Genomic DNA, 22,207 nt, shown 5'->3' on the forward strand with positions numbered 1-22,207 from the left:
AGAGGTGACACTTTACTGATCTCAAGCTAAGAGCAGGTGACAGACCAGAGCTGACGGCTCCAGCACGTCCTCACTCTCCTGAGCCACGGTCACTGCAGCTGCCAGACAATGCGAGTGCGTCACATCTGCAGGACCTGGGTGTATATAACGCACTACACCACCCTACAGAAGCCACACTGTATAATAAAGCCAACAAAGGATATCGGAGAGCATCGGCTCGCAGGCTGCGCCTTCCGTCTCTCACATCCCCAGCGTCAGCACACGCTCCGGATAGGGGTCTTCCTACATAATGGGGTCTGCTCAACGGGTTATTCTCCTCCTATGGATAACGCTAACATATAGCACAGCGCTGTACAGAACACACGCATCAGGGGCGGGATGTAGTCATTAGGTCAGCCTTAACGTCAATGCCACCATGGTGACACTGAAAAATGGTAACATTAGGGTTAGGCTGTGGGGCGAGAGTGTTCGGCACTAGGGTGAGGAATTGGTGATAGGAATGGGGGGAGAACACCCACCAAAACAGATTCTCCGCCAGTGGTCTGCAGCAGAAGGGACAGTCACACGGCCGCAGGGGCCTGGTAGACACTACTGGAACCACTGCAGCCGCCAGGAGCAGGTAAGTCACCACTGGACCACCAACAACGCTATGATCACATTCTAGCAGGTGACCATTTCCTCAGTGTTTACGTGACGGAGCCTTTGCTTTACTGATCACAATGGATCGGGGACTCATTACGGCAGTAACCCGGATGTATGATGCAGAGCAGCGGTACTAGATCAGCACAGCACGCAGCAGTGACCGGATTCCTTCCAGAGGAGCTCAGCGTCAGTACTTCACTAATGGCCTATCTGGTCCCCATCCAACACTTCCAGCGTCACCAGTGCCGGACGCATCATTAACTTCTTTCAGGTCAGTTATCGGTGTCATATCCACTCTGTGTACAGTGCCAATTATAACCACTGCTCGTTACACAACATTATTTCATGCTAAAGTATATAATAAGATTTTACTCACCGGTAAATCTATTTCTCGTAGTCCGTAGTGGATGCTGGGGACTCCGTAAGGACCATGGGGATTAGCGGCTCCGCAGGAGACTGGGCACAACTAAAGAAAGCTTTAGGACTACCTGGTGTGCACTGGCTCCTCCCACCAAGACCCTCCTCCAGACCTCAGTTAGGATACTGTGCCCGGAAGAGCTGACACAATGAGGAAGGATTTTGAATCCCAGGTAAGACTCATACCAGCCACACCAATCACACCGTATAACTCGTGATACTATACCCAGTTAACAGTATGATAACAACTGAGCCTCTCAACAGATGGCTCAACAATAACCCTTTAGTTAGGCAATAACTTACAAGTATTGCAGACAATCCGCACTTGGGATGGGCGCCCAGCATCCACTACGGACTACGAGAAATAGATTTACCGGTGAGTAAAATCTTATTTTCTCTGACGTCCTAGTGGATGCTGGGAACTCCGTAAGGACCATGGGGATTATACCAAAGCTCCCAAACGGGCGGGAGAGTGCGGATGACTCTGCAGCACCGAATGAGCAAACTCTAGGTCCTCCTCAGCCAGGGTATCAAACTTGTAGACTCTTGCAAGAGTGTTTGAACCCGACCAAGTAACAGCTCGGAAAATTTGTAAAGCCGAGACCCCTCGGGCAGCCGCCCAAGAAGAGCCCACTTTCCTCGTGGAATGGGCTTTCACAGATTTAGGGTGCGGCAGTCCAGCCGCAGAATGTGCAAGTTGAATCGTGCTACAGATCCAGCGAGCAATAGTCTGCTTAGAAGCAGGAGCACCCAGCTTGTTGGGTGCATACAGGATAAATAGCGAGTCAGTTTTCCCGACTCCAGCCGTCCTGGAAACATACTTTTCAGGGCCCTGACTACGTCCAGAAACTTGGAAACCTCCAAGTCCCAAGTAGCCGCAGGCACCACAATAGGTTGGTTCACATGAAAAACTGCTACCACATTAGGAAGGAATTGGGAACGAGTCCTCAATTCCGCCTTATCCATATAAAATACAGATAAGAGCTTTAGACAAAGCCGCCAATTCTGATACACGCCTGGCCGACGCCAAGGCCCACAGCATGACCACTTTCCACGTGAGGTATTGTAGCTCCACGGATTTAAGTGGCTCAACTCAATGCGACTTCAGGAAATCCAACACTACGTTGAGATCCCACGGTGCCACTGGAGGCACAAACGGGGGCTGACTATGCAGCACTCCCTTAACAAAAGTCTGAACTTCAGGCAGTGAAGCCAGTTCTATTTTGGAAGAAAATCGATAGAGCCGAAATCTGGACCTTAATGGAACCCAATTTTAGGCCCATAGTCACCTCTGACTGTAGGAAGTGCAGAAATCGACCTAGCTGAAATTCCTCCTTTGGGGCCTTACTGGCCTCACAGCAAGCAACATATTTCCGCCATATGCGGTGATAATGGTTTGCGTTCACTTCTTTCCTAGCTTTAAATAGCATAGGGATAACTTCCTCCGGAATGCCTTTTTCCTTCAGGATCCGGCGTTCAACCACCATGCCGTCAAACGCAGCCGCGGTACGTCTTGGAACAGACAGGCCCCCTGCTGCAGCAGGTCCTGTCTGAGCGGCAGAGGCCATGGGTCCTCTGAGATCATTTCTTGGAGTTCTGGGTACCAAGCTCTTCTTGGCCACCCGGAACAATGAGTATTCTTACTCCTCTCCTTCTTATTATTCTCATTACCCTGGGTATGAGAGGCAGAGAAGGGAACACATACACCGACTGGTACACCCACGGTGTTACCAGAGCGTCCACAGCTATCGCCTGAGGGTACCTTGACCTGGCGCAATATCTTTGTAGCTTTTTGTTGAGGCGGGACGCCATCCAGTCCACCTGTGGCCTTTCCCCACAGTGTACAATCATTTGGAAGACTTCTGGATGAAGTCCCCACTCTCCCGGGTGGAGGTCGTGTAAGCTGAGAAAGTCTGCTTCTCAGATGTCCACTCCGGGAATGAACACTGCTGACAGTGCTAACACATGATTTTCCGCCCATCGGAGAATCCTTGTGGCTTCTGTTTCCATAGGCCTTGGAAGTTTCTTCCCTGTGTGACTGCCCCCCAGCCTTGAAGGCTGGCATCCGTGGTCACCAGGACTCAGTCCTGTATGCCGAATCTGCGGCCCCCTAGAAGATGAGCACTCTGCAGTCACCACCACAGCGACACCCTGGCCCTTGGAGACAGGGTTATCCGCCGATGCATCTGAGGATGCGACCCGGACCACTTGTCCAACAGATCCCACTGGAAGATCCTTGCATGGGACTTGGCGAATGGAAATTCTTCGTAAGAAGCTACCATCTTTCCCAAGGCTCGCGTGCATTGAAGCACCGATACCTGTATTTGTATTAGGAGGTCTCCGTCTAGAGACGCCAACTCCTTGGACTTCTCCTCCGGGAGAAACCCTTTTTATCCTGTTCTGTGTCCAGAACCATACCCAGGAACAGTAGACGCGTCGTAGGAACCAGCTGCGACTTTGGAATATTCAGACTCCAGCCGTGCTGTTGTAGCACTTCCCGAGATAGTGCTACTCCGACGAACAACTGCTCCCTGGACCTCGCCTTTATAAGGAGATCGTCCAAGTACGGGATAAGTACTTCGGCCATTACCTTGGTAAATACCCTCGTGCCGGGGACAGACCAACGGCAACGTCTGGAATTGGTAATGACAATCCTGTACCACAATTTTGAGGTACTCCTGGTGAAGAGGGTAAATAGGGACATGCAGGTAAGTATCCTTGATGTCCAGTGATACCCTGAAATTTTCCAGGCTTGCAATAATCGCCCTCAGCGATTCCATTTTGAACTTGAACCTTCGTATATAAGTGTTCAAGGATTTCAATTTTAGAATGGGTCTCACCGAACCGTCTGGTTTCGGTACCACAACATTTTGGAATAGTAACCCCGGCCTTGTTGAAGGAGGGGTACCTTGATTTCACCTGCTGGAAGTACAGCTTGTGAATTGCCGCCAGTACTACCTTTCTCCGAGGGCAGCAGGCAAGGCTGATGTGAGGCAACGGCGAGGGGGAGTCGTCTCGAACTCCAGCCTGTATCCCTGTGATACTACTTGCAGAACCTAGGGATCCACCTGTGGGCAAGCCCACTGGTCCCTGCAGTTCCCGAGACGCGCCCCCACCGCACCTGTCTCCACCTGTGGAGCCCCAGCGGCATGAGGTGGACTCAGAGGAAGAGAGGGAAGATATTTGATCCTGGGAACTGGCTGACTGGTGCAGCTTTTTCCTTCATCCCTTGTCTGTGCAGAAAGGAAGCGCCTTTGACCCGCTTGCTTTTCTGAAGTCGAAAGGACTGTACCTGAAAATACGGTGCTTTCTTAGGCTTTTGTGAGGAAACCGGAGGTAAAAAATTTTCTTCCCAGCTGTTGCTGTAGATACGAGGTCCCAGAGACCATCCCCAAACAATTCCTCACCCTTATAAGGCAGAATCTCCATGTGCCTTTTAAATGCAGCATCACCTGTCCACTGCCGGGTTTCTAATACCCTCCTGGCAGAATGGACATTGCATTAATTCTGGATGCCAGCCGGCAAATATCCCTCTGTGTATATATATATATATATATAAGACAACGTCTTAAATATGCTCAATGTTAGCAAAATATTATCCCTGTCTTAACGTATTAATATTATCTGACAGGGTATCAGACCACGCTGCAGCAGCACTATTTATGCTGAGGCAATTGCAGGTTTCAGTATATAACCTGAGTGTGTAAATACAGACTTCAGGATCGCCTCCTGCTTTTTATCAGCAGGTTCCTTCAAGGTGGCCGTATCCTAAGACGGCAGTGCCACCTTTTGACAAACGTGTGAGCGCCTTATCCACCCTAAGGGATATCTCCCAACGTGACCTATCCACTGGCGGGAAAGGGTACGCCATCAGTAACTTTTTAGAAATTACCAGTTTCTTATCGGGGGAACCCACGCTTCTTTACCCACTTCATTCATTCATCTGATGGGGGAACAAAACACTGGCTGCTTTTTCTCCCCAAAAATAAAACCCCTTTTATGTGGTACTTGGGTTCATGTCAGAAAATGCGTAACACATTTTTCATTGCAGAGATCATGTAACGGATGTTCCTAGTGGATTGGGTATATGTCTCAACCTCGTCGACACTGGAGTCAGACTCCGTGTCGACATCTGTGTCTGCCATCTGAGGTAACGGGCATTTTTTTGAGCCCCTGATGGCCTTTGAGACGCCTGGGCAGGCGCGGGCTGAGAAGCCGGCTGTCCCGTCATCCAGCCTTCTATGTAAGGAGTTGACACTGTCGGTTAATACCTTCCACCTATCCATCCACTCTGGTGTCGGCCCCACAGGGGGCGACATCCCATTTATCGGCCTCTGCTCCGCCTCCACGTAACCTTCCTCATCCAACATGTCGACATAGCCGTACCGACACACCGCACAAACACAGGGAATGCTCTGACTGAGGACAGGACCCCACAAAGTCCTTTGGGGAGACAGAGAGAGAGTATGCCAGCACACACCAGAGCGCTATATAATGCAGGGATTAACACTATAACTGAGTGATTTTTCCCCAAATAGCTGCTTGTATACATATATTGCGCCTAAATTTAGTGCCCCCCCTCTCTTTTTAACCCTTTGAGCCTGAAAACTACAGGGGAGAGCCTGGGGAGCTGTCTTCCAGCTGCACTGTGAAGAAAAAATGGCGCCAGTGTGCTGAGGGAGATAGCTCCGCCCCTTTTTCAACTGACTTTCTCCCGCTTTTTCTGGAATACTGGCAGGGGTAATTTTACATCTATATAGCCTCTAGGACTATATATGATGTAGATTTGCCAGCCAAGGTGTCATATATTGCCCTCAGGGCGCCCCCCCCCCCCCCCCCAGCGCCCTGCACCCATCAGTGACCGGAGTGTGAGATGTACATGAGGAGCAATGGCGCACAGCTGCAGTGCTGTGCGCTACCTTGGTGAAGACCGAAGTCTTCTGCCGCCGATTTTCCGGACTCTTCATGCTTCTGGCTCTGTAAGGGGGGCGGCGGCGCGGCTCCGGGAACGAACACCAAGGTCGGGTCCTGCGGTCGATCCCTCTGGAGCTAATGGTGTCCAGTAGCCTAAGAAGCCCAAACTACCACCTGTTAGGTAGGTTCGCTTCTTCTCCCCTTAGTCCCTCGCTGCAGTGAGTCTGTTGACAGCAGGTCTCACTGTAAAATAAAAAAACCTAAATATACTTTCTTTCTAGGAGCTCAGGAGAGCCCCTAGTGTGCATCCAGCTCAGCCGGGCACAAGAATCTAACTGAGGTCTGGAGGAGGGTCTCGGTGGGAGGAGCCAGTGCACACCAGGTAGTCCTAAAGCTTTCTTTAGTTGTGCCCAGTCTCCCGCGGAGCCGCTAATCCCCATGGTCCTTACGGAGTCCCGAGCATCCACTTAGGACGTTAGAGAAATTAGGATAAGCACACACCACAGGATATACATTACCCCTCCACCCTCCATGTGCCAGCTCCCATATTCTATCCACCCCCCTCCCTCATACCACCATGTGCCTGCTCCCTATCTCTATCCACCCCCCTCCCTCATCCCACCATGAGCCTGCTCCCTATCTCTATCCACCCCCCTCCCTCATCCCACCATGTGCCTGCTCCCTATCTCTATCCACCCCCCTCCCTCATATCACCATGTGCCTGCTCCCTATCTCTATCCACCCCCCTCCCTCATCCCACCATGTGCCTGCTCCCTATCTCTATCCACCCCCCTCCCTCATCCCACCATGTGCCTGCTCCCTCTCTCTATCCACCCCCTCCCTCATCCCACCATGTGCCTGCTCCCTCTCTCTATCCACCCCCTCCCTCATCCCACCATGTGCCTGCTCCCTATCTCTATCCACCCCCTCCCTCATCCCACCATGTGCCTGCTCCCTATCTCTATCCACCCCCTCCCTCATCCCACCATGTGCCTGCTCCCTCTCTATCCACCCCCTCCCTCATCCCACCATGTGCCTGCTCCCTATCTCTATCCACCCCCTCCCTCATCCCACCATGAGCCTGCTCCCTATCTCTATCCACCCCCTCCCTCATCCCACCATGAGCCTGCTCCCTATCTCTATCCACCCCCCTCCCTCATCCCACCATGTGCCTGCTCCCCATCTCTATCCACCCCCCTCCCTCATCCCACCATGTGCCTGCTCCCTCTCTCTATCCACCCCCCTCCCTCATCCCACCATGTGCCTGCTCCCCATCTCTATCCACCCCCTCCCTCATCCCGCCATGTGCCTGCTCCCCATCTCTATCCACCCCCCTCCCTCATCCCACCATGAGCCTGCTCCCCATCTCTATCCACCCCCCTCCCTCATCCCACCATGTGCCTGCTCCCTATCTCTATCCACCCCCCTCCCTCATCCCACCATGTGCCTGCTCCCTCTCTCTATCCACCCCCTCCCTCATACCACCATGTGCCTGCTCCCTCTCTCTATCCACCCCCTCCCTCATCCCACCATGTGCCTGCTCCCTCTCTATCCACCCCCCTCCCTCATCCCACCATGTGCCTGCTCCCTCTCTATCCACCCCCCTCCCTCATCCCACCATGTGCCTGCTCCCTCTCTATCCACCCCCCGCCCTCATCCCACCATGTGCCTGCTCCCTCTCTCTATCCACCCCCCTCCCTCATCCCACCATGTGCCTGCTCCATCTCTCTATCCACCCCCCTCCCTCATCCCACCATGTGCCTGCTCCCTATCCACCCCCCTCATCCCACCATGTGCCTGCTCCCTATCTCTATCCACCCCCCTCCCTCATCCCACCATGTGACTGCTCCCTATCTCTATCCACCCCCTCCCTCATCCCACCATGAGCCTGCTCCCCATCTCTATCCACCCCCCTCCCTCATCCCACCATGTGCCTGCTCCCTATCTCTATCCACCCCCTCCCTCATCCCACCATGTGCCTGCTCCCTATCTCTATCCACCCCCTCCCTCATACCACCATGTACCTGCTCCCTCTCTATCCACCCCCCTCCCTCATCCCACCATGTGCCTGCTCCCTATCTCTATCCACCCCCCTCCCTCATCCCACCATGTGCCTGCTCCCTATCTCTATCCACCCCCCTCCCTCATACCACCATTATCCCACCATGTGCCTACTCCCTATCTCTATCCACCCCCTCCCTCATCCCACCATGTGCCTGCTCCCATATTCTATCCACCCCCTCCCTCATCCCACCATGTGCCTGCTCCCTATCTCTATCCACCCCCCTCCCTCATCCCACCATGTGCCTGCTCCCTATCTCTATCCACCCCTCCCTCATCCCACCATGTGCCTGCTCCCTATCTCTATCCACCCCCCTCCCTCGTCCCACCATTTGCCAGCTCCCTCTCTATCCACCCCCCTCCCTCATCCCACCATGAGCCTGCTCCCTATCTCTATCCACCCCCCTCCCTCATCCCACCATGTGCCTGCTCCCTATCTCTATCCACCCCCCCTCCCTCATCCCACCATGTGCCTGCTCCCCATCTCTATCCACCCCCTCCCTCATAGCACCATTATTCCACCATGTGCCTGCTCCCCATCTCTATCCACCCCCCTCCCCCATATACCTCCCTCATCCCACCATGTGCCTGCTCCCATATTCTATCCACCCCCCTCCCTCATCCCACCATGCTCCTGCTCCCATATACCACCCTTATCCCATGCGCCTGTTCCCATATCCTATCCACCCCCCTCCCCCCATATACCACCCTCACCCCACCATGCTCCAGCTCCCATATGCCACCCTTAGCCCCCCCATGTGCCTTCTCCCATATTCTATCCCCCATATAGCACCCTCATCCCTCCATGTGCCTGCTCCCTATTTCTATCCCCCCCTCTGCCTTATACCACCCTCAACCCACCCCCCTCCCCCATATACCACCCGCATCCCACCATGCACCTGCTCCCATATTCTATAGACCCCCTCCCCATATACCACCTGCATCCCACCATGCACCTGCTCCCATATTCTATAGACCCCCTCCCTCATATACCACCCTCATCCCACCATGCACCTGCTCCCATATTCTATAGACCCCCCTCCCCCATATACCACCCTCATCCCACCATGCACCTGTTCCCATATTCTATAGACCCCCCTCCCCCATATACCACCCTCATCCCACCATGCACCTGTTCCCATATTCTATAGACCCCCCTCCCCCATATACCACCCTCATCCCACCATGCACCTGCACCCACTACTATATTTTTATCCTCCACATCTCCCCAAATAGGTCACACACATTCCTGTATAGATATATGGGGTTGATGAAGAGTTGGTGGCAAAATTTGCATAAAAGAAAGCATACCATTTCCAGATACCCACAGCAGCTTATAGCAAGCGCAGGTGGAGCATGGTGAGGAGACTCTTTCCTATCCCCCTTCCTCCTCCGCCCCTCAGAAGGACTGAGATGTGCTGGTCAGCATGAGTGGAGCATGGTAAGGAGACCCTTTCCTATCCCCCTTCCTCCTCCGCCCCTCAGAAGGACTGAGATGTGCTGGTCAGCATGAGTGGAGCATGGTGAGGAGACCCTTTCCTATCCCCCTTCCTCCTCCGCCCCTCAGAAGGACTGAGATGTGCTGGTCAGCATGAGTGGAGCATGGTGAGGAGACCCTTTCCTATCCCCCTTCCTCCTCCACCCCTCAGAAGGACTGAGATGTGCTGGTCAGCATGAGTGGAGCATGGTCAGGACACATTTTTCTATCCCCTTTCCTCCTCTGCCCCTGAGAAGGACTGAGATGTGCTGCGTAGCAATCATTTAAAAAAAACTGCAAAACTACGCATGCGTATGGGCCGAAATGCACACGCGTGGCGTACAGGTACAAAGAGCATCGTGGTTTTACACAGGTTCTAGCGACGATCGCAAGGAGATTGAGAGGAAGAGGACGTTTCTGGGTGTCAACTGACCGTTTTCTGGGAGTGTTTGGAAAAAAACGCAGGCGTGTCCAGGCGTTTGCAGGGCGGGTATCTGACGTCAATACTGGGACCTTCGTTGCAGCAATCATCGCACAGGATAAGTAACTACAGGGCTAGTTTTGTTTTGCACAAAATGGTTTTGTACCGCTCGGCTGCACAGGCGTTCGCACTCCTGCAAAGCGAAAATACACTCCCCCGTGGGCGGCGACTGTGCGTTTGCACGGCTGCTAAAAGTAGCTAGCGAGCGATCAACCCGGAACGAGGGCCAAGACACATTAAGCAAGCCGGGGAGAGCTCACGCTGCATCAGCCCTGTACATCTTCTTACACAATGGTGGGAGATTTGTTTTTCCCACTAGAGTGGAGATCAGATTAGTTGCTGCTAACACACAAACGCCAGACACATGAGGAGATGTCAGCGCTACTATGTGAAAGATTTAAAGTAAAAAGCCTTTTCCAGATATCACAGTCCAGTCACTGCCGTCTCCGTGGCCATAGCAACTATAGAGCGCAGGCGACACATCACACGTGACATAATGTGTGCCCTTTACAGGAAATGAATGCAGGAGATAGAGAGATCTAGAGCGCCTGCGAGGACTACAAATACATACTACTGCACCGGCATCTGCGAACGCCAATGTAACGCATAAAAAGGTGATTTTTGCTACTTACCGTAAAATCTCTCTCTCTGATTCCATCTGGGGGACGCTGCGCCATTACTTGTGGGTTAGAGGTGTGTGGTTGTGGTGTTTGGCACAGAACTATTAAAACCTGACTCCTCCCCCCTCTAACCCCTCCCATCTCCTTCCTGCCTAGCCAGTACCTCAGTTAACGTTTAGCCAAGCCAAAGGAGATAGATCAAAGAAAATTAACTGGTTAAACCAGACAAACATCTGGGAGGGATCGCAGCGTCCCCCAGATGGAATCAGAGAGAAAGAGATTTTACGGTAAGTAACAAAAATCACCTTTTCTCTTTCATCCATCTGGGGGACGCTGCGCCATTACTTGTGGGATTTCCCAAAGCAAGCTAATAAGAGGAGGGAGACGGGGACGGCATAGCCGTCCGCAAAAAGTGACGCCCAACAAAGGCAGTCTACAAACCGAAAACTGTAAAACTGTTTAAACGTATGCACAGACGAGCAGGTCGCCGCCCGACACAGCTGCTCTATAGATGTAACCCCGCGAACAGCCCAAGAAAACTCCAACAGCTCGAGGCGAAGGAGCTCGGATCGATTTAGGAATGGAAACATCAGAAGACTGTTTGCTGACCGAAGTTACCCAACGAGCCATAGTGTACTTGGAAGTTGTCCAATCTCGTTTTGGACGCATCAATCAAAAACCAACAAAGCATCCGTTTGATGGATAGAATCCGCACGAGATAAAGAAATCCGTAAGGCCCTAAGGACATCTACAAGTCAACTGGGAATCCTCCCTGGAAGGAAAAGGAGTAAACGCTAGAGGGACGATGAAGAAGTAAACGCTGGAGGGACGATGTCCTGATTAGATGAAACGCTGACACAACCTTCGGAAGAAAGGTTTTGTTCGCAGAACCACACGATTTTCCTGAAAAACCAACAAGGGTGGTCTGTAAGACCATAGCTTCCAATACAGATACTCATCTTGCGGAGGCAATTTTTAATAGAAAGACAACAGCGGAACGTTCGCCAAAGGCTCAATGTAGATCCGTAAGGACTAAGTTAAAGTCCCAGGGAATAACCGGAGGAACAAAAAGTGGTTAAATCCGCAGAAATCCCTGATGGAACGTGAGAACGTCTGGAATGATAGCCATTCTCTTTTGAAAAAGAACCGACAAGGCAGAAGCCTGACCCATTTGTGAAGAAAGTCTCAGACCCTTATTGAGACCCTCCTAAAGGAAGAATAACAGACAAGGAACTCTAAACAAATCCGGTAGTAAACCACGCTTTTTACACCAAGCAATGTAAATATGCCACAGTCTGTGGTAATTCCAGAAGCCACCGGCATGAATCATAATTTACACAACAGGACGGGAATAAAACTTTTTTTTTTTTTTTTAAGAAAAACCAGCCGATCCAACCTGGGTGGTGAGATGTTCCTTGAATCATAAGATGTGGATGCAGAGGGAGTCGGAATGGTTCCCTGATGACCACAGTGCGCAGAAGAGCGTACCACTGTCAGTTTGGCCAATCTGGGGCCACCAGAATGATTGGAAGACAGTCTCTCTGAATGCGTTGAAGCAGACTTGGGATCAGTGTAAGTGGTGGCACATATCTCAGTTGAAAGTGCCACAGCGCCATCAGTGCGCCGATTAAAATTGCTTGAGGGTCCTGAGTACACGACCCGTAGAGATGAAATTTATTGTTGAGACGAGACGCCATCAGATCTACATCGGGCATCCCCGACCGGGCTACTAGAGTCAGAAAACCCCACCCGGTGAAGTTCCCACTCTCCCGGATGCACCGTGTGACGGCTTAAGAAATCCACTTTTTAGGTCTCGAGTCCTGGCATGTGAATCGCGGGTCTGGCCGGAACCCAATGTTCCGACCATAGGAGAATCTGATCGTGTCAAGGCAGATCAGCTTCGAGTGTCTCCTTGCTTGTTTATGTAAGTAACTGCCGTGGTGGTGTCGGACTGAATCCGCACTGGATGACCCTGTACTCTGGTTTGAATCTGCAGTAGTGTCTACCGGATTGTCCTCAACTCCAAGATGTTGATCTGCAACTTCTACTCTTTGACTGACCCAGAACCCCTGAAATTGAAGAGTCTGAAAAGCCGTACTCCAACCTATGAGGTTGACATCAGTAGTGACCATCACCCAAGGCCAAAATGTGAACTGAACTTTTGTTAAATTGGAGCTGTAAAGCCACCAGCGAAGCAACTGACAAGTCTGTACCGACAAGCGGAACAGCTGTAAGTGGAGATGAGTTCCTGTACAAGTCCAACGGATGAGAATCTGCGCCTGAAGGAGTCGAGCATGAACCTGGTATATGGAACTGCCTCGAAGGTTGCCACCATCTTGTCTAACACCTGCATGTATCGGAGAACCGAAACCACCTGTAAATGCCGCAGTGTTCAAATTCGGGACTGTATGTCCTGACTGAGGAAGAAATACTTTCTGGTTGTTGGTATCGAATAAGAGTCCCAGAAAATTATTTTCTGAGAAGGAAGCCAAGACGACTTTTGGACAATTTATTATTGATCCGAATGGCTGTAGTCTCTATTGTGAGACGCAAGTTCTGTTGAAGAATCAACTCTGACTGTATCCTGAGTAACAGATCATCCAAATACAGAGTAATGTTGACTTCCTGACACTGCCACCGCATGGTCCATGATCTTTGTGAATACCGGAGAAGCCGTGGATAAGCCAAAGGGAAGAGTATCAATAGGAACAAGCAGATAGGCGTCTTATGTCTACTGAAGCCAAATATCCCCCTGGTTCCATGGCGATGATAATCGAGTGGATGGAGTCCATTCTGAGCTTTTGTTGAAACGAACAGTCTAGTTTGTCCACGAGTACAATCCCCGACCTCTCTGCGGAGTGGGAACTAGAAAAATTTTACTTAATTTCGTAGAAGAGTGGCTGTTGCATGATGAAAAGCTCGACATCTGGAGGGACCGTTTGGAAGAGAAGTGAAGAACACACGATATGTGACTGGTTCCTCGAGATCTAACGTATATCCTTTGGATATGACCTCCGTCACCCACCTATCTGGTTTCGACAGGAGCCACCCTTCGTTGAACTGTAGTAACCGAGTCCCAACCGTCACTGCTCCCTCCGGCGTCATGCAGTAGGTCTGTCGGAAGGTTTACTTCCACCTCTGAAACTCTTTTCATGGATATGTGGAGACAGCACGAAAGGAATGGAACTACCGCTGTCCTGTACATGAAAGGAACGATCCCTTGTAGTATTCGGTTTCGGAGGAACCGCCAGAAGAAAGGGGCTCCTGCCCTTCTGTAGTAGCTGAAATAATCTTCTTTGATTCCGACCCAAAGAGAACTCACCTTCAAAGGGTACCGCCGCCAAGGTCTGTTTGGAGTCACAATCGGCATTCCAAACCCGAAGCCAAAGAGACCGTCTTGCTGACACTGTCAAGGCAGAAATACGGGAGCGCCGCGTAGTAGAATCAATCAAGGTCTCACCCACATAAGTAAGCCGAAATTTGTTCTGCTAATTGAATGTCTTCTGATGGATCGTCAGACTGCATTCCAGATATGACCTGTGTTAGTCAGTCATCCGCGGCCCTGAGGATCCAAGCGCCAGCTAGAATCGTGATGAAGAAAACAGATTTAGGCATTGCTGCCATCGTCCTATCTGTAGGATCTTTCAATGTCACCGACTGTACCGAAGGAATAGCCGTAGCTCCTGCTAAATGGGAAATGGAAGCGTCTACCTTTTGGGCTGTTTTCTGTAAAAGAATATAGAAATTTTAACTTCTGAGGGACTTGGGAACGAGAAACCGGCTTAAGTTAGGGCTCCTTTAAAATATCCCTGTTAGACACCATCCGTCAGACTATTACTATCAGCACTCTAACACCTGAGCTATTAGACCAATCACTTTCCCAGACCGAAACTTCGTCCCACTCTGGGTCTACGTCCCCATTTTCCCATGGAAATGACTCCAACTCCTCCCCCATAAAGTTATAGCGGGCAACGGTTGTGGCTGTGTTGTATCAGAAAAACTGCCGGCAGAGTTTATAAACTTGTTTAGGGATTGAGTTAAATTAGTAATACATGTGCCCATATTTTTTGCGTCCACAGAGACAGGTCCGCAGAACTTCCCTGTTGGACCACCCCAGATGCACCAGAACATGTCCGTTCACATTGTACGCAGGCAATTTAAACCCCCGAGGATGTCTTCCCCCTTGTCGATCTGTCTTTTTTTTTTTTTTTTTTTAAACAAATGCACTACCAAAGAACTATAAACACAGTAGAGTAGTGGACAGTATTGTGAAGCATACTGTGTCATTTATATTGAAACAAATACTGTTAACTTTAATAGAAATCCTCTAGGCGACACTAGGATTGAACCCAGGTCCCTCTATACCACAGATCTCTGTATAGAATAACACAATGCCCCCAAAGTATACTTGCTGTTAGGTGATCCCCCCTGAATAAACAGGGTGAGTAGTACTGAAACATTTTCCAAGTTGTGTGCTGTGTGCTGCACCGCGTCCCCCGTACTGCCTCTGGAGAAAATGGCGCCCGGCTCTGTAGACGCTGGATCAGAGTGTGTGAGGTAGTGCAGGGCGGGAATCCCTTCTTTGAAGCAAGTAAGCGCCGGGTAGCTCAGCATAGGCGCGCTATAACCGGAAGTCTGCAGATTCTGTGTTCGGGTAGCGGCTCCCGCGCACCGCTACATACAGCGTGTCTCTTCGGGAAGCGGCTCCCGGGTGCCGTTACCTACAACATCTGTTCTAGCAGTGGCTCCCGCACGCCGCTATGTACAGCGGCTCGATCGGTAGTGGCTCCCGCGCGCCGCTACTTACAGCGGGTCTGTTCGGCAGCATCTAGTAAACCCCTAGGGAGTGACTCACCACTCTCCCGGGCTACTCAGAGGTGACCCCCCTTGTAGCAGAAATAAATAAATGCTTGTGCGGGAGGAGGGATGGAGGGGGGACACGCAAGGTAATAAAAATAAAATCAAATATATATATCTATATGAAAAATATAGAAAGATATAGGAAAGGATAGACCAATACTGTCAGACAGATTGTGTCTATCCTGTACCTTCTCACTGCCGACTTCTTAGAAATAGGAATCCAGCCCCAGTGACCGAAGTATGGTGACCTCCAGCGGCAGATTATAGAGTGGGACTTCTATCTAACCCCACTCTAGTAGTACCTGTCACCTGTATACAGGGACTAGGCACTCAAATCATAAAATAAGAAAAAACCTAACTAAAATCTTCAGAGAAAAAAAATCTGTGTCTGTACTCCACAGGCACAAAACAAAAACGGAGGTACTGGCTAGGCAGGAAGGAGATGGGAGGGGTTAGAGGGGGAGGAGTCAGGTTTTAATAGTTATGTGCCAAACTCCACAACCACACACCTCTAACCCACAAGTAATGGCGCAGCGTCCCCCAGATGGATGAAAGAGAAATAAATAAAAAGGAAGAAGATTCTAATGTTAAATTGGATAATCTAGCTTTTATATCTACATATAATAATGAAAGCATGCAGATCAAAAGGATTGTATGTAAAAACTTTAACCTTTTGAATCAGGATAACCTCTTGAGAAGCCACCTACCACCCAAACCGAAATTTATTTTTAAAAAGAATAAGTCACTTAAAAATATTCTTGCTCCTAGTTTTATTCAAAAAGCTACCACACAACAGACCAAAGGGGACTCTTGGTTGATGTCGAGACCCAAAGGTTTTTTCCGATGTGGGGCTACCAGGTGTACCACCTGCAAACATATGTGTAGGAAAACTACACATTCACATCAAGGAGGGAGAGGAGTATGAATTGACTAACTTTATGAACTGTAATTCATCTTACATAATATATCTCCTCTCCTGTGGGTGTGACCAGAAATATGTGGGGCGGACAACAAGAAGCATTAAGATTCGCTTTATGGAACACCGCCGTAATATTGTCAAGAAAATCTCCACACATAGTGTCTCCAGACACTTTAGGGATCACCATGGGGGGGACCCCAGTTCTTTACATCTTATAGCAATTGAACAAGTGGGTGTAACGAAAAGAGGGGGTGATCGATACAAAACCTTGTGCAAACAGGAACTATACTGGATGTTCAAACTGAACACTATATATCCAAGAGGACTAAATGAAGCAGTTGAACTTAACTCAGTGTTATGACTGTTTGCCAAGGGGTTTAGATCTTTATTATTATATATATATATATATATATATATATATATATATATATATATATATATATATATATATATATATATATATATATATATATATATATATATATATATATATATTTTTTTTTTTTTTTTTTTTTATTTCTTCATTTACTCCCTCCTAACATTATGACTACATTAATAATATTATTGACATGATTAAATGTGAGCTGAAAGATCATCCGGTATGTCAATCGCTCATCACTATATTATGGGCGTCTTTGGTTGTAGTCTTAATCTGATACCCCAAGAGTGGGTTCTAACTATAGTAAGAAATTGCTATCTGTGATCTCTATAAATATATGTTTTTTTCTGTTTTCTATGCCCTCTTTAGATATCTAAAAAGGGGGTCTAAGTTTGAGATAGACCTAGTAGCCAGAGACATCCATTTATGCTTTTCCCTTTTCTTCTCTCCAACTCTATCAATTACTAAGATATGAATACATTCTATAGCCTAATGTCAATATTTCTCCATTAACTCTGCTATATATTTTGTATATGAAACCTTATGAAATAATATAGAATGTAATATGGGTATGCCATACTCACTGGTAGTAGTCTGTATAAATTATGTATGACATATTATATGTTTCTCCGTGTGGTTAGCATGGTGGTTGGCGGAAATACACGGATAACAGTGCTATTGATGGAATCTAGGACGCCTCCCACCGCGAACCACACGGAGCCGTTTCTAAGTGATGCGATAATAGACGCGTTACCCTGACAACATTGAATGCACCACGTCATGACGTTCATGGAGCGCATTGCGTCATGACGCTCACGTCCGCGAGAATGACGCGGTGCCGGAATACGGACCGCATCATCACTACGCGGCCGGGCGGTGTTGGATGACGCGACGGGATGGGATCCGTTCGCGTCATCCCCATTGATTACTGACACCTACGATATGAGTGAGGGGGAGGAAACCCCCTGGTAATATATAAAGTAGTAGACAGAATCTCTTCACATTTGGAAAGGATTGCTAATACCGGGGATTTGTGCAGTACGTTTAATACACACACATTTGATCCACTCCGGGTTTTGTGTATTACAGCACAGGTTAGATATTTCTAAAAAGAAGCATGTGATCATCCCATACGAAAATAAACATAATGTTGGAGTTTTTGTCACCTTTTTTATTCATATATTTGGTAATATATACTTATACTAATGTCTGTCATTAATTGGGTCATATTATGAGATAAGATGGTCAAATTCTAATTATCTATGCAAATGAGCAGCCATGTTGTTTGGGTATATAAACCCCTATTTAGAGCTTAGTGAGCACCTTGAAAAAGTTGTGTAAACACAACGAAACGCGTTGGTGTGAGCTGCCTTTCTGCATCAATCCCTGGACCTGCACTGTTTGGAGATTGGACGACCTGAACCAAGTTCCCCCCATTTCACTGGGACCCAAAGACCCCAACTAGAGGTATACCAATTGAACTGTGGACATTGCTAAACCATCTACCTTACCGAGGAACTGCAATACTGCGGACTGCCAAGCCGCTTAAAATTATCCTTGGATATACCTGCGGTAACTATTAATGTCGGCACTCGACCACTAAGTGGGTCTATGGACTTTTAGAAGGGGACTACATTATAGGAACAGGTCCTATTATCTCCACAACTGCTTTATCAGTGCACATGGGAGTTTTTTCCTAAATCCTTTTTCAATAAGGTTTTTTAATGTTTTATTTATCATATATTATTACTCCATATGGATGTTACATTGGTTTTATTATGTATTAAATATGTTGTTTGATATACTTATCTCATCTATGACCTACTAGCGCTATCTATTTTTATTGCCTATTGTATGTGAGGTCTGACCAACCTCTTATATAGCTGCTGTGTTGAACCTCCCCAATCAACGCCTGGCTAGAATTACCAATTGGTAAATTCTTCTTTTTTGCATTTACAACAAATACATAGTGCTGCACCGGCATCTGCGGACGCCAATGTAACGCACAGCCAGACGGCATCCTGGTACATTGCCCGAATCACAGCTCCTTTCCTACACCCTACGATGCGGCGCACCCTGCTGGGTGCAGAAGAACTACACAGGCACCCATCATCCCACGTCTCCAAGACTGTATTCTGGATTATTCCAATTTATTAATAAAGAGTTAGTGGCTTTATTATATTATTATTATTATATAATATATATTATAAGAGCGACACTGCAAAAGCTGGGGGCCAGTCTGCGCCGGCGTTCTGTGCCAATATTAAAGATCTGCAGCATCACTATAGGCTGCATTCACAAATTGTAGTCCCAGTACACAACTCTGGCCCACCATCAACTAACCAGGGGCGTTTTATCAGAGGAGGGGGCCCCTGTGCAGACTCCGAGTGGGCCCCATTCTCTTGCACTGTGCAGTAGTCTCCAGCAACATGGCGCCCGTCATGTTCTGGAGACCAAACTCACTACTGCGCATGTGTGGCAGCCATTGTGGAGGAGGAGATTTTCGCCACAGCGGCCGTTGCTGGACTCCGGAGAGGCAAGTATTATAATATGGATGTAATGTGTACGGTGTGTTCCCCATGTGCACCGCACACATTGCACCTATTATAGAAGCACCGATGCCACCAACGTCCTGCTGGAAGATGTGGAGGCCAAGTACCACAATTCTGGATTGTCCTCTCCAGCTCCAGACACCACCCCAGCTCTCCTTTATACTTTCCCCAAGACATTGGGTGACATTAGCACAAGGGATGTACAATACTTTTACATACACAATATTTAGATTAAAAAATATGGACAAATTGTGAAAACTTGTCCTAACACCCGGCAAGGCTAACCTACACGTCCCAGCACCTTCTCCTCTGCTACGCCTGAGGCCTAGCACACACGCCATGGATAATACTGAATGGACGCCGCACTCTCTCAATAACCATCCTAATGCATTTACCTTCACTAAAAATAGTCCATCTTCTTCCTGAGAGACCATAACCACCGAGTCATGTAACTTCTCATCAAAGTGCACATGGTTGTGTGCCCCCTCCTCGGGGAAGCCTGCAGCGAATCGGACGCCAGCCACTTTCGGCTTTGCACCTGCAGAGGTAAAAGGACACGTTACCAAGGAGGGTACCGTCTCTGTAAAGTCTCACTCACAGACAACGTGCTAGGGAGAGAGAGACCTGGGGCGGTCGGGGGATTGGCGATTCAATTCTTAAATGGAAATTAAAGCTCTTGGGCCAAGTGCGCAATGCAGCCGCCAGGTCACGGCTAGCCCTGAAGCCCTACTCACTGTAACGCTGACTTATGATCGCACATCAGGAGGGTGCGCACAGAAAGCCGCGCTAAGTGCAGACTCTGGGCTTGTCGCAGGAAGTGCGTAGCTCCCACCTACAAGGAACTGAATGTGAATCTGGTATCTATATCAGAGGCCTCTGTGCCAGTCTCAGCCTGCCAGTACATAACGGAGCCTCTCGCTCGTACAGCGCTATAGAGGGGTAGAGCCAGCACAGCTATAGACCCTCCTACCCGCTGTATACAGAGGAGAGCCTTCACGTAAACTGGTTGCTACGGGTTACACCACCTTTTGTACAGAGAGCCTTGTTAGCCATAAACAGGTTATAACCTGTAGTAACCAGCCACCGTAATGTCCCTTCATGTCATGGATGGGGGCTGTAATGTCACTGACTGGCCAAGCTTTGTGCGTCCTGATATTACATACGGGGTACGCAGGCCGTGGTCCCTACTCCCAAGAGCTAGGACTATAACAAAATGAGTAAGACGCACGCCGCTATTCCAAGTGCGCATCACTTCCTGCAACATAAGGACGACATAAGAGGATCAGAGCCTTTAATCTGGATACATCGCTGATCCCAGCAGTTGAAGACGGAGGACTGTGACTGGCAAAGGGATTTTTAGCATAGAAATGAAGTTACAAAATGGTTTATGAACGGACTGTCTGGGGGTAACTCTCAGAGATATAGGCAGACTGCCGGCTAACACGGAGCCACTGCGAGCTGCAGAACATCGCAGCAGAGCCAGGCCTCTCCACTCTCTAGCTGCAGGTTTGTGGGCAAGGTCAGACGCCTCCTCAGGGGTCTGGTCGCGCTCACATTACACAGGCTGCAGATAATTAGGTTATTGTCTGCTCTCATAGCGCCTGCCTAAATGACTAATGGAACCATGGTCAATAAGAGGCACAGCCTGCAGGAACGGGACGCAGAACGTGAGTGCGCGGGCCACACAAGCTACGGAAAGACTAAAGACACACTGCAAATACCAATTAGGACAGGATTATAACACAACAACGTAGTATTATACACTGGAGAAAGTGGTAACATGCACGTCACACAGACGCAGGACATGTGTAGCAGTAGTATAGTATTAAATGCCCCCCAGTAATGACAAGCAGGCCCATGGAGAGTATACGTATACTGAGAGCAGACTGTCATCCTGGGCATTGGCACGTGTGAGGGTAGGACATGTGGGCTATGAGAGCGCTGGGGAGTTGTGTGCCAGTGTTGGACACAACATGTACTAAGGCTGGTGCCACACATAGCGGTTTAGCGGGTCCCGCTTGGCAGGTAGGAGCCTGCAAATGGTATTCTATGAGGCAGTCTACACATATCCTGCTGAACCGCACCCGCCGGATGCAACCGCAGCATGTCAGCAGGACGACAAGTACAACGCATACATTTGAATGTATGTGCGTACACAGGGGGTCATTCCGAGTTGTTTGCTCGTTGCCGATTTTCGCTATGCTGCGATTTGTTGCTAACTGCGCATGGTACGCAGGGCACATGCGCTTAGTTTTTTTACACAAAACTTAGATTCGCTGTGGCTTCTGCTGCGCTTTTCAGTCGCACTGCTGTTCGGTAAATGATTGACAGGAAAGGGGCGTTTCTGGGCGGCAACTCAGCGTTTTCCCGGCGTTTGCAAAAAAACGCAGGCGTGTCAGGGAAAAACGCAGGGGTGGCTGGAGAAACGGGGGAGTGGCTGGCCGAACGCAGGGCGTGTTTGCGACGTGAAACCAGGAACTAAACGGACTGAGCTGATCGCAATCTGTGAGTAGGTCCGTAGATACTCAGAAACTGCAAAGAATTTAGTAGCAATGCTGCTAATCTTTCGTTCGCTATTCTGCTAAGCGAAGATACACTCCCAGAGGGCGGCGGCCTAGCGTGTGCAATGCTGCTAAAAGCAGCTAGCGAGCGAACAACTCGGAATGAGGGCCACAATGCGGTAGAACCGCAAACCCCCCCTGCCGGAAGCTTGCAGTATTGGAAGCAGGCAGTCTTGGGCTCAGGTGTAACTTCAGGTCCGGTTCTGCTGCACCCTGCTAAACCGCTATGTGTGGCCCCAGCCGTACAGCACATCTGCATTGTGCCAGATACACATAGGGAGTGGTCAGAAGAGGCAGCGACTGCAGCTGGGTTCTGGATACTGT

At 49.3% G+C, this 22,207-nt stretch overlaps 1 protein-coding gene across 2 annotated transcripts in view; it reads right to left on the reverse strand.

Moving 5' to 3' along the window:
• ADISSP (adipose secreted signaling protein) overlaps positions 1–22,207 on the reverse strand; it is a 148,226-nt gene that overhangs the window by 94,564 nt on the left and 31,455 nt on the right. For both annotated transcript variants that reach the window (XM_063925361.1, XM_063925360.1), the window contains exon 3: positions 19,718–19,860. In XM_063925361.1, coding sequence (XP_063781431.1) covers positions 19,718–19,860 — 143 coding nt within the window. The remainder of the gene's footprint in view (positions 1–19,717; positions 19,861–22,207) is intronic.

The sequence above is a fragment of the Pseudophryne corroboree genome, chromosome 1, assembly GCF_028390025.1.
Source record: "Pseudophryne corroboree isolate aPseCor3 chromosome 1, aPseCor3.hap2, whole genome shotgun sequence".
Classification (NCBI taxonomy): Eukaryota; Metazoa; Chordata; class Amphibia; order Anura; family Myobatrachidae; genus Pseudophryne; species Pseudophryne corroboree.